This window comes from Daldinia vernicosa, assembly GCF_022497035.1.
Source record: "Daldinia vernicosa strain CBS 139.73 unplaced genomic scaffold F5Y00scaffold_40, whole genome shotgun sequence".
Classification (NCBI taxonomy): Eukaryota; Fungi; Ascomycota; class Sordariomycetes; order Xylariales; family Hypoxylaceae; genus Daldinia; species Daldinia vernicosa.
The window spans coordinates 263,978-275,986 of record NW_025953956.1 but is presented as its reverse complement, the minus strand read 5'-3'; the positions used below and the strand labels follow the sequence as shown (position 1 = coordinate 275,986).

General features: G+C 47.8%; 6 protein-coding genes across 6 annotated transcripts; 4 read left to right on the top strand and 2 right to left on the bottom strand.

Moving 5' to 3' along the window:
* The first annotated feature begins 89 nt into the window (after positions 1-89).
* Positions 90-1,147, top strand: F5Y00DRAFT_243188 (GINS complex, Psf1 component). Its single transcript, XM_048008631.1, has 2 exons — positions 90-277; positions 336-1,147. Exons 1-2 carry the CDS (start codon positions 251-253, stop codon positions 873-875), a joined length of 567 nt encoding a protein of 188 aa, XP_047862762.1. The 5' UTR covers positions 90-250; the 3' UTR covers positions 876-1,147.
* Positions 1,148-1,460: 313 nt separating this feature from the next.
* F5Y00DRAFT_138364 (uncharacterized protein) lies at positions 1,461-2,295 on the bottom strand. Its single transcript, XM_048004325.1, has one exon. It carries the CDS (start codon positions 2,106-2,108, stop codon positions 1,653-1,655), a length of 456 nt encoding a protein of 151 aa, XP_047862761.1. The 5' UTR covers positions 2,109-2,295; the 3' UTR covers positions 1,461-1,652.
* A 625-nt stretch (positions 2,296-2,920) lies between these two features.
* F5Y00DRAFT_243185 (sulfate transporter family protein) lies at positions 2,921-7,049 on the top strand. Its single transcript, XM_048008630.1, has 6 exons — positions 2,921-3,459; positions 3,513-4,205; positions 4,259-4,401; positions 4,452-4,995; positions 5,051-5,484; positions 5,545-7,049. Exons 1-6 carry the CDS (start codon positions 3,240-3,242, stop codon positions 6,739-6,741), a joined length of 3,231 nt encoding a protein of 1,076 aa, XP_047862760.1. The 5' UTR covers positions 2,921-3,239; the 3' UTR covers positions 6,742-7,049.
* A 173-nt stretch (positions 7,050-7,222) lies between these two features.
* On the top strand, positions 7,223-8,880 carry F5Y00DRAFT_243184 (putative short-chain dehydrogenase). Its single transcript, XM_048008629.1, has 3 exons — positions 7,223-8,246; positions 8,356-8,675; positions 8,731-8,880. The coding sequence occupies exons 1-2, from the start codon at positions 7,550-7,552 to the stop codon at positions 8,526-8,528; spliced, it is 870 nt and encodes a 289-aa protein (XP_047862759.1). The 5' UTR covers positions 7,223-7,549; the 3' UTR covers positions 8,529-8,675; positions 8,731-8,880.
* Positions 8,804-9,936, bottom strand: F5Y00DRAFT_243182 (emp24/gp25L/p24 family/GOLD-domain-containing protein). The gene is made up of 3 exons (XM_048008628.1): positions 9,583-9,936; positions 9,294-9,501; positions 8,804-9,213 (listed from the first exon to the last, which is right to left on the bottom strand). Exons 1-3 carry the CDS (start codon positions 9,805-9,807, stop codon positions 9,008-9,010), a joined length of 639 nt encoding a protein of 212 aa, XP_047862758.1. The 5' UTR covers positions 9,808-9,936; the 3' UTR covers positions 8,804-9,007.
* A 1,126-nt stretch (positions 9,937-11,062) lies between these two features.
* F5Y00DRAFT_264239 (ADP-ribosylation factor family-domain-containing protein) lies at positions 11,063-11,812 on the top strand (the record flags this gene model as incomplete). Its single annotated transcript, XM_048011621.1, has 4 exons — positions 11,063-11,210; positions 11,286-11,530; positions 11,595-11,660; positions 11,720-11,812. 4 exons carry the CDS (start codon positions 11,063-11,065, stop codon positions 11,810-11,812), a joined length of 552 nt encoding a protein of 183 aa, XP_047862757.1.
* Positions 11,813-12,009: the final 197 nt, after the last annotated feature.

Genomic DNA, 12,009 nt, shown 5'->3' with positions numbered 1-12,009 from the left:
CTCGGTGTTGAAGTCAAGTATATTGCGCCATACTAAAAGCTTATATACATAGAACCCCACCATAGTGTCCCTTCCTCACTGACTTTGACCCCGCCCCCTAATGTAAAAATTACCCGAGAGTGGGAAACGCGTTCTCGGATTTCATACGCGCCTTTCAACCTTTAGTACCTCGGTCTCATCTTACTTCACTTAGTTACACGACTTATTCATCTCATTTAGGCCGTCATATCGGTATACGAACTTTTTAAAAATGTACGGTGATCTAGGAAACAAACTCGTAAGTAGCTTATACCGGGCCTCCGTTGAAATGAGAAGTTATCACTAAGTAAATTCAGGTTCAACATGCAAAAAGAACTCAAAATTTATCACACTTGCCACCATATCAGACTGAACTAGTTCGTGCAGTCACACGAGAGGTTCGCGACTTGGACAAAGATGTGGCAGACATGCTAGAACCGTTCCAGGGGTCCTTCAACCCAGCTGACGACCCGGCTACGGCATGTACTCTACTTATAAACCATTTATCCATGCGGCGGAACAAGCGTTGTCTGTTGGCCTATCACCGAACCCGAGCAGACAGGCTCGAAGAGCTTGTCTGGAAAGGCTACGACGTAGTTGATCTTGCCGGGCAGCAAGTTAGGGACGGTCAAGGCGGATTCAACGGCCCGTCCGGTATGGCAACTAACAATAGTGGCACGAGTAGCTTAAGTCCGCAGGAAGAAGACTACGTGCGACAGTACAGCGATCTGCTAGCTGCTTACAAAGGACAATGGACAGATATCGATCTCACAGGCAGTCTCGAACCTCCTCGCGACCTCTTCATTGACGTACGGGTGCTAAAAGATGCGGGCGAAATCCAAACCGAATACGGGTAAGAGAGTGCGCATTCAAATAAAGTAGAAAGAAAGAATACTGATATACTATTGCAGCGCGATCACACTTACTAAAAATAGTCAATTTTACGTTAGGCAGGGTGATGTAGAACGTCTGATCGCCCAAGGCTATCTCCAAAAGCTCAGTTGAACGGACCTGGAGCGCAGTCCATCCTATTTAATATGTATTCTGGGGTAGGATCACGCCTCGGACTACGCGTTGCCTATAGGTTGTTCCGTCCGAGCCGCTCCCGCATGCGGTTAGGCCAAAAAAAGCAAAGAGTTCCCATTTCGGCGGCATAAGGTTGATTCCCCGGAAGCTTGTTTGCCTGTTGGAAGGGCTGGCAACATATACGCACAGATGGTCTCTTCCCAGTTAAGTCGTGGCAAACCATATTTGCAATTCTGACGGAATCAATCGCAAAAAGAGGCGCACATGACGACCGAATGCAAGTGGTACAACCGGGCGCTTGGCCTACGGCTCAGGGCCAATCACCAACCATCTCTGGGAACCGTTGCGCCGAACTCAACTTTCAGTGGAATGTGTCTGTGTGTTTACCTCGAAAAGCAAATGATTAGCCCGGTGAAACTTAGTGCGCATACATTAGATGGTAACGGGAACTTCGAAACGAAGTGGAATGATTCTGGCTCGATGTCCTCTATCCGACGCGAATACGTGCCAAATTACCCGATACAGACTATTATTCATTCATAAAAGCAGAAAAGCAGAACGATGAGCACAGTACCTTAATAGTGGGTTACATATGCAAATGCAGCCCCTCAGTTGGCGCGTTCCAGCTTACGGCGCAGGGCGTAAGGGCTACTGGACCATACGGAATACAACGTTGGCCGTGCTGGCCATTCAGTTGGAGGATTGATATTTGCGGGGAGCCAATGGGAGGATTGAATGCGGAGAAGAACTGGAGGCTCCTGGGAATACTCAACTTCACACCTGACAACCAAACTTTTCGGCGGGCTTCTCAAGGGTAGCCTGTACGTTATTGATCGTGTCGCATTGACGAGGACCGTTCCGTCCAAAAAGGTACCACAAAGCAACTCGACGAATACCATAGCTTTAAAATACGTAATAGACCTCACAGTGAGAGATCGACGTCCGACTTGTCCTGCTGTGGTCGTAGAAGGGCCGGAAGTGTTGATAGTGAGGAGAAACGCAAATGCATCGTGAATCACAAAGCCAAGTCCCGTTCTAAATATCACGGAGGTATATGTTTGCATGTTATACTCTGGGAGCTGGGATTAGACTAGCCGGCTCGATATGTATTTGCGGTGAGTGGTGTCGACGGTAGGATATTCAGGGGCCACGCAACACTTAGACGGCTAGAAAAAAACATCCAAATCATCGTAACCCTTATATAATTCAAGCTGAAAATAGGGAGGGCGAGCTGAATTACCTAATTCACACTGTCTAATAGCTTAATGCCATCCAGGTGCCTGTCAGCCATTGGAACATACATGATATAAACCGCATCCGCGCTCGGGATATACATATGAGCTAGGGCTGTTTGCATCATGCAGCCGGAATATTGTAGGATCTAGAGGCAACTTATTTAGAACGTTAGAGCTTCAATAACGGGTGAGGGGCTACATGATCATCTACTTGGCTGCTTGGCCAAGGTTCGATGTCATTAGCCGCACGGCAGATGATGACAAGATATTTGATGTCGTCAAGCGGACGAGTTGTCTACGGCGAGTTTGTGACACGAAGATATTATAAAAAAGATTTGTCTTGCCCAATGGCATTAAATAAAAATTTTAAAATCGTAGATGCAGGTATCGATGTAGCATTACCTAGGTCGAGACCCACCGTCCAATAGTCTTTAAGCGTCTTTCTAGAATCGGAGATGCCCCTCCATATCCCTGCCAAATTAAGTTAAGGCCATACGCCAAAGTTTTCCGTGTCCTACGTAACTACTACTCCTTGATAAAATACCTTTTCGAGTTAGCGCTTCTAGTGGGTACGTCAAAGTTCCTTGATAGCTGCATACTAAGGTTCTGTCTATCTCGTGAGGTCTAGATTTCGATCCTCTCGTTATCATCGAACAACCTTTGCAACTTTGAGCGTCCTCCATTTTCTTTAATCCCTTCGCTCTCTATCTACGATACTACTAATTCTACTAGTTAATTCAACTAGTCAATTTATAAATATATATTTTTTTACATCTATGCAAGCCATATAACGCCACCAACCTTTAAGATATAATTTGAATTCGCTATTGTATATCATGGTTGCGCCTCGAGGACTAACACTTGGGTAATCCACCAAATTTCCTCGCGCACGCGCACTGTAGCCCGGCAGCCAATGTGTATATTCAACATAGAGAGCTTATAAACGCTCTATCGTAGAATATGGCGGCACCATCGTTCGGTTTCTCTCCTTGGAGAAGGAGATCCTCATCCGTTACCTCTCAGCGAGATCCGGTAGATGTTCCTGGACAAATACACACTCCAAATCAAGGCTCGCGATTAGGTCCAGGAGATTTACGACAGCTCTCATCTTCTCTTAATTCCCATAGTCATAGAGAGCCCATTAGATCTTTTGTGCCTGGCTCTCTTTGGGATCATTTGTGTAAGTCTATATATACTTACATCGCCGTGCTTTTTATTAACATCCTCCCCAAGCTCCTGTGGACAGTGCCGGTTTTGCTCGCAGTGTCCGTGAAGACACCGCCGAACTCGCTTCATACGTGCTTTCGGACAAGAAGGATAGGCGCAGCACGTCATTTCTCAATCGAATATCGTCTACCTCGTCCCACCCCAGCCGCGACCAGCCAGTCTCCCAGGACGAGTTGCCATCCCCAGGAGATTTACAAGCATCAAGCACCGACACCATAGACGGAGTTTCCGAACCCTCCTCGCTGGCATCTAGAACGGACGGCCCACCCAACTCAGGGCCTTCGGCACTCACAACCATGCTCAAACATTCTCCGTCTGAGTCCCTACTTGATCTGGACGCCGGTAGTAATTCAATATCACACAATGGCCAGCAATTACCATCGACAGGCGAATTCCAATCAGAACCTGATAATGAGATATCAGAGACTACCCCTCTCCTCAGGAGGATATCAAGGCCAGAGTCTCTGGATAGTATTGTAGATATGGACATCGAAAATCAAAAACCGAAGACACCGCCTTGGGGACCGTCGTCGACCGGTCGCGGTATTCGAGACAAAATTCGTACTGTCAAGCACATGATGAACCCAAAGACTTGGGATAAAAAGGTTATTTGGCAGAGAGCTATAATAGACCCGATACATTGCTTACCAGCTGTGATCGTCGGTCTTCTACTTAACATCCTAGATGCCCTATCTTACGGTGAGTTGCAGTCCAGATCATGTTATTATCCAAGAGTCTAATAGTATCCGTAGGAATGATCTTATTCCCCTTGGGCAACCCAATATTCTCGAACCTCGGGCCGGCTGGAATATCGATATTCTACGTTAGCACAATCATCTCACAACTGACCTTCTCGACCAGCAGTATATTTCGAGGTGGCGTTGGATCGGAGTTGGTAAGTGCTCTTGAACCCTACGATTTATGAATATGCACTCACGTATATAGATCGAAGTTGTTCCTTTCTTTCATAATATGGCGACTACCATTACGGCGAAAGTAGGAGAAGACCAGCCGGACGCGGTTATCGCTACGACGATAACCTCTTTTGCTATTAGCTCCATGCTGACTGGCCTTGTTTTCTATCTTATGGGAAGATTTAGACTGGGCTATGTCGTCGGCTTTATCCCTCGCCATATTTTAATCGGATGTATCGGTGGTGTGGGCTGGTTCCTCATCGCGACGGGCTTTGAAGTTTCGGCGCGACTAGAGGAATTCCGCTACGATCTCGACACCGGACGAAAACTAATTCAGCCAGATACCTTGCCTCTCTGGCTTATCCCTCTTGCTCTTGCTATCCTTCTCTTTGGCCTTCAGAAGAAAATCACTTCCAAATACTTCTTGCCAATCTATATTCTATCCGTACCCATCTTCTTCTATTTCTTCGTATTTACGATTGACAGTATAAATCCCGAGAGCCTTCGGCAAGCCGGGTGGATCTTTGAGGCCCCTGAGGCCGGGCAACCCTGGTGGTACTTCTGGACTCTTTATAGTAAGCACTTCAACTATTTCCGGAGAGGAACTTGTTACTGACTGGCAAACCATAGAATTCAACCTTGTTCATTGGGGAGCGATATTGGAAACTGTCGGGGCTATGTTCGCATTGACCTTTTTCAGTGTACTTCATGTTCCCATCAATGTTCCTGCTTTAGCGCAAATTTCCGGGGAAGATCATCTTGATTTAGATCACGAACTCAAACTACACGGCTACTCGAACTTCCTGTCTGGGCTTGCAGGAAGTATCCAGAATTATCTAGTCTTTGCTAACACGCTATTATTCATGAGATCAGGCGGCGATAATCGTCTAGCGGGTATCATGCTAGCAGGTCTTACATTCGGTGTCATGACGATCGGGCCAGTGATCATAGGCTACATTCCTGTCATGGTTGTCGGCACCCTGATCTTCGTTCTCGGTTTTGAGTTATTATTAGACGCCTTAATATCCCCGAGGCGCAAACTCAAGCTATTGGAATACCTGACAGTACGTTTTTTTTTTATCATCTACACCTACATACCTAAGACTAACTTAAGATTGCCTTAGATCGTAGTAATAGTTCTCACTATGGGAATCTATGATTTTGTTGTGGGTATTTTCGTTGGCATTATACTCGCCTTTGTTTCTGCTATTCTCCACGCATCTCAAGTTTCAGCCATACGAGCAACTTATACCGGGGACCAGATCGGGTCCATGGTCAGACGGAATCCATCACAACATCGCTACCTCCGAGAAGTCGGTAGCCAGACATACGTAATAAAATTATCCGGGTTTCTCTTCTTTGGTACCATCGTCGGTGTCGAGGCGAAAATCCGACATCTAATTTCCGAGGATTCTTTTAGGGAGCATCCTATTAAATATTTAATCGTCGACCTGTGGCACGTTACGGGTATCGACTATTCGGCAGCCGAAGGATTCAAAACTATCAATCGGCTCCTAGCCGGGAAAGGAGTGCACCTTCTCCTAAGTGGAAAAGACGCAGACAGCGGAATTGGTCGAGATCTCAGAGCGGTCGGACTCGGGTCCGATGGACCCAGCGTTATGTTCATGCCTGATTTAAATTCTGCATTAGAAAGCTGCGAGAACGAGCAACTAAAGGCCTTCTATGCTCACCAAGAAGCTCTAAGAATCTCCCGACCGGCGCCGTCAAGAAATCTTGATGTGCCTAATAAGGGTCAACTTGGCCAATCATTAGAGATTCTGTCTCAGTCCCCGAGGAGACATCACCTCGACCAAGCGGCTAAGAATGTGTTGGACCAACATGAGGTGAGGCGGTCAACAAGATGGCAAAACATCAGTGAACCCCTCCGACTTATGCTTCAAGTCTTCTACGACGTGAGCGATAAGAATGAGGATTTCTGGTTCCGAGCAAGGCCGTTTTTCGTTCGTAGGGAATACACGGCCGGTACCGTCTTATATCAGTGCGGTGAGCCAGCCAATGGTTTCTATCTCCTAGAAAGGGGCGAGTTGCGGGCGGACTATGACACGCCGCAAGGTCGTCTATACGAGCCGATCGTCCAGGGCACGACTTGCGGCGAGCTGCCCTTCTTCTCCGAGACAAACAGGACGGCGACGGTGGTTGCAGTTAAAGACTGCGTCGTCTGGGTTATGGATACGGAAAATTGGGAGAAGCTGCAAAACGAGGAGAACGACGTGGCGCAGGAATTGTTGCGTATTTCGCTGAAGCTTACGAGCGAGCGGATGGAAGCTATGACGAAGTATATCTCGGCGGTTGGGAATTGATTGCTCGGATGGGATAGGATGGGATGGATAGATAAAACAGCGGATATTTTGGAAATGCAATCAAATTTGCTAAGTGAAGAACTATTATGCTGTTAAGCGATCATATATCTCTCATGACTTAAGCTTTAATGTAGTTGTCTCGGACTATGTAAGCTGTTCATGATGTCTTAGGTACTTTAGTAAGACCCTGACATTGCTTTGAGCTGCTACAACGGTACTTCTTCCGAAAACTGCTGGGGACGTCGTCTATCTCACTTCATATCTAACAAATCTGATAAAAGTAGTTTATAAAGTTATTTAATGCTATGATAATCAACAAACATAATCTATTCTTCGTGGTCTTAGGTGTTGTCTTAGCAGATGCTGCTGTTGTGTAATCAGGGGCTAGCTGCCATTTCATAAGCAGCGGAACGATTCCGCGCCCAGCATCGCATATGACAAACAACTTGTATTGGATTCATAACAAATCGACTACCACAACGCTCTATATTACACAACTCGGCCTATACGTCTAACGATTCTAGTTGAAGAAGCTGATTAATTAGGTCTTTATCGGCTGTTGCCAACATGGCGCAATCCGACGAGTATGATCCTCCTGACAAATACCTAGCCTTGATAATGGCCGGAGAGGGTTTTTTGTATAAAGGCTCGATAGATCCGATTGTATGAGATGGAATATATTCGTTCGAAACAGACAGGTATAAGATAGATACTGAAGCATTCAAAGAATATCTTCTGCTATATTCTCACTACCTATTTACCTTGAACACCACAACTCGTTCTTACATACCAAACAATTCACTTCACCATGAACTACACCAAAACCCAACACACCAAGCCCTACGGCGCCATCTCCCCTTCCCTCCCACACCTCTCCACGGCGTCCAAATCCGTCTTCATCGTCGGCGGCTCCGCCGGCATCGGCAAAGCCACCGCCCTCGCGTTCCTCGCGTCCGGATCCCGCCGCATCGCCCTCACCGGGCGCCGCGAGGCCGTCCTGGCCGCTACCGCGGCAGAGCTCCAGGCTAAATACGCCGACGCCAGGGTGCTCACGTTCGCGGTGGACGTCGTGGACGAGGCGGGCACGCAAGCGGCGTTTTCCAAAGCCAAGGCCGAGTTCGGCGCCCTCGACGTCGTCGTTAATGCCGCGGGCGTTCAGACGCTGGTGAAGCCGCTGGCCGAGGCGGATCTGGAGGCGTGGTGGAAGACTTTCGAGACGGGGGTTAGGGGCGCGGCGGTCGTGGCGAGGGCGGCGGCTGGGTATGCGAAGCCGGACGCGGTGGTGTTGTACTTGGCAACGGCGGGGGCGCTGTTCCCGGCGAACGGGGGGCTGCCGATGTCCGGGTATGCGGCTAGCAAGCTGGCGGCGGTGAAGGTGATGGAGTATTTTGGGGCGGAGAATCCGGGGTTGAGGGTTGTTAGTGTGCATCCGGGGGTTGTGACGGAGACGGAGGGGGGGAAGAAGATGGTTGAGGATTCGGGGATGGAGTGGCCGAGCGATGATAGTGAGTTTTTTTTTTTTTTTTTTTTTTTTTTTCTTTACTCCCCTTTTCCTTACGAGGAAGAGAAGAATAAGACGTATATGGGATGAGATTGCTAATATGATATGAATAGTTAACCTGCCGGCCCATTTCCTCGTCTGGGCCGCGAGCAAGGAGGCTGAGTTTTTGAAGAATAAGTTTGTTTTTGCTGCGTGGGATGTCGATGAGTTGAAGGCGCGGAAGGATGAGATTGCGCAGTCGCCGGAGTTGCTTCTTGGTCTGAACGGGTTCCCTCGTAGTGTATAAGGAGTGTTGTGTGTCATGTATAGTTCGCCAGCTAAGTACACAATTATTACCTTAAAATAAGTGTCGGAGTTCACTACTAGTAAGATAGCTTGTCAAATATGAATCACTCCTTACACAGATGATAGTATGCATTTATTCACTACGTCTCTAGAGAAGAAGTGTCAACAGTTGGATATACTCTCATGATTAGAACATAACTTACTTTAAAAGACACTCTCGTGAGTGTAACATTTGAATTGCTCGTAACAGTATCACCAAGTTAAAGCCACTGGTCGTACAGACTTAAACCGGGAATATATAACATGCCAGATATCTTCTCTTCATTACTGTACAAACGCGCAATATGCTCTGATTCATGAACGTCTGTCTGCCCATTCCCTTTTTTAAAACCCGCCGTCTCGAAGCCAGCCCACGAATACGCCTGACTACCCAGAAACAAGATGGTGATCGAACTACTCCCCCACCCCCCAAGTACGATGCTATACCACCCGTTTAACTTCGAAGAATCTTCGTAACCACCATACCTGGAATAGAGACTCGCCTACTACCACGCCAATTACGAACAGGTTCCACCATTTGACTCGGCTGTTTGTGCTCTCGGCGGTGTTACGGTGGGTGCGTTCACGGACGACGATGTAGGATTGCTCATCCCTTGCCTGGTCGACTAGTTCGGAGAGTTGCTTGACTGTAGCTCCGTTAGTAAATGGATCCAAGCCGTATTTGTTAAAAGTTAAGGAGTAGGCAGCAACGCAACGCAACACATACTCTCTTTCTCTAAGGGATCCTGAGGGGCATCGCCTTCGGACACGTAGACTATTCCATGTACGTTGAACGACACCTCCTTGCTGTTGGAGCCCCAGTGTTCGTTACCGAAGCAGTAGAGGAATTTGCCGTCGTGTCTAGCCGTAAACGAGAAGTCGCCGTTCGAAACCGACTTCTGGAAAGTTTCGTGCTGGCCCATCGGGTTCGTGATCTGTAAGTTGTGGATCAAACATGTAAGTCATTATATTTATTCACCGACTAATTTTATTTTTAAGAGTGCTTGCTGCCGTACCCAGAAGTCAATGTCGAGGTTTCCGGCACCGCCGAACTCCCTGTCGCCGGTCTGGAAAGTAACGGTCATGACATCGTCCTTGTGGAGTTCCTCGTGGAAGCACTCGCGGCCGTGGGCGGGAAGCTGGATATTGTGGGCGAGCGCAGCTCGTAGGAAGCTCGCTGCCAATAGCAGGAGGGTTTTAGTCGAGAATAACATATTCGCTAGGCAACGAGTGTTTGTCATGCGACGGTAGGCTTTTGAATTAGAAGAATAATAAGAGCCTACTAACTAAACGAGCTGTGAGGCTTGAAACTTGAGATGGACACTTTGGCGATTGCCAAGGATCGAATCTGGGTGGACGCTCGGGACGGTCTAGCGCGGTTTACTTAAGCTAGCAGGCTAGGTACTCTAATAATCATAGCGGCGGTACCTAAGAGATACTTCCTGAGTCGCGACGTGTTACAAACTCGTGACCGTCTCCTTCCCGGAGAAGGCCGACTCCGCGGCATAAAAATCTAGTTGTAGTCAGGGGGTCTAGTAAGTATAGCGATTGTATCTAGTTACTTTTTTGCAGTTACCTGACATAGGTAGCGTAGCAGAGCCCAGGACTTCTGCCAGGACTTCTGTCAGGCCCTCTGGCCCTTTACCTTATCAGGTTGGATTAAGCCAAAGCCAAAAAATTAAGATAGGTACAAGACCCCAGCCCAGCGACTGCCAGCTGCAGGCAAGTAATTACGTTGGTTTCCATGGGACTCCGTCTTTCTCCAGCCACATTGCATTTTTACCTAACTTTCTGAAAAACACATCTACTATTCTCTCTTCACCGATCTCCAACCACAATCCACCGCATCAACCCCTTTTGATAACCCATCGCCACGAGATCTCTCCTTCGCCGAGCAGGTCTCATTGTTGCAGGATAGTAAGTTGACTACTACTTCAAACTTCTACATCATCCCGACAAAGAAGAATTCTTTGGTCTTTTCGCTGTTTTGTATTTTTTGTCGCCTTGTCGTCACCTTGTCGCCCTGCACGCTTTCGCTCTACAGTACCAATACCATATCCACGTATCTACCTCTACCACCTATCTACATATCTATCTACATACCTCTACCTAAATATTACATACATCTACATACATATACCTACCTACCTTCAACCTCCCCTCGTAATTCTTCGGCCCACCTGTTCATTTCATTTCATCTCTCCTCTCCTATTGTGGCAGCCTGGCAGCCTAGAAATAACACGGGGACAATCGCGCCCAACATCACCGACTCATCCCCAGGTCATTGCGCAGTCTTGGAAGACCAATCGATCTGTCCTTACGGAACACTAAACCCCATAAATCCCGACTGGCTGCCAATTACCTCGAGATAATCACATCATCCTCCGTCTTCCATCTTAACTAACTTCTCCTCTTTCTCGTGCTAGATATAGCGACATCGTCTTAGGCCCACAGCCGTAATAGATACTTACCGCATCTCTTCTTAAAGTCGCAATCATGGGTCTCACATTCTCCAAGTTGTTCGACAAGCTCTGGGGGAAGAAGGAGATGAGAATTCTGATGGTTGGTCTCGACGCTGCCGGAAAGACCACGATTCTTTACAAGCTCAAGCTCGGTGAAATCGTCACAACTATCCCTACTATCGGTATGCCATCTCCACCCGAACGTCAGCATCATCGCCACCCTTTGTTTTGATTATTGACACGCGTCGCGCTTCCAGGTTTCAACGTCGAGACGGTCGAGTATAAGAACATTCAATTCACCGTGTGGGATGTTGGTGGACAGGACAAGATTCGTCCTCTGTGGCGACATTACTTCCAGAACACCCAAGGTATCATCTTCGTCGTCGACAGCAACGACCGAGACCGTATCGTCGAGGCTCGGGAGGAGTTGCAGCGCATGTTGAACGAGGACGAGCTCCGGGATGCTATTCTGCTAGTCTTCGCCAACAAACAGGATCTGCCCGTATGTTCCATTCCGTCCTAACCGTATTATTTACAAATACAAATTTTGCTAACGATGGTTGTAGAACGCCATGAATGCTGCTGAGATTACCGACAAGCTCGGCCTTCACAGCCTGAGACAGCGCGCCTGGGTACGTAACTCCATCCTATCTTGTCTCACCTATATAATATGTGCTAATCAGCGGTGTAGTACATTCAATCAACTTGCGCTACATCCGGAGACGGTCTGTATGAGGGTCTCGAATGGCTTGCCACCACGCTCCGTAAGGCTGGACACCAGTAAATGGGAGGGGGCACTGTGTCATTTTCCCGTTTCCCGTTACGACTCACCATGTTTCCCTTTCCTCCCCAATTTAATGGGTCGGTTGTAACTCGCAAATTCATTCCCGGAGCAATCGATATATTCCATAAATGACGCTGGTCTCGGTATGCTCTCGCTCTCATGGGTTACGGTGAACCTGCAAAGTGAAGACGCAAGTT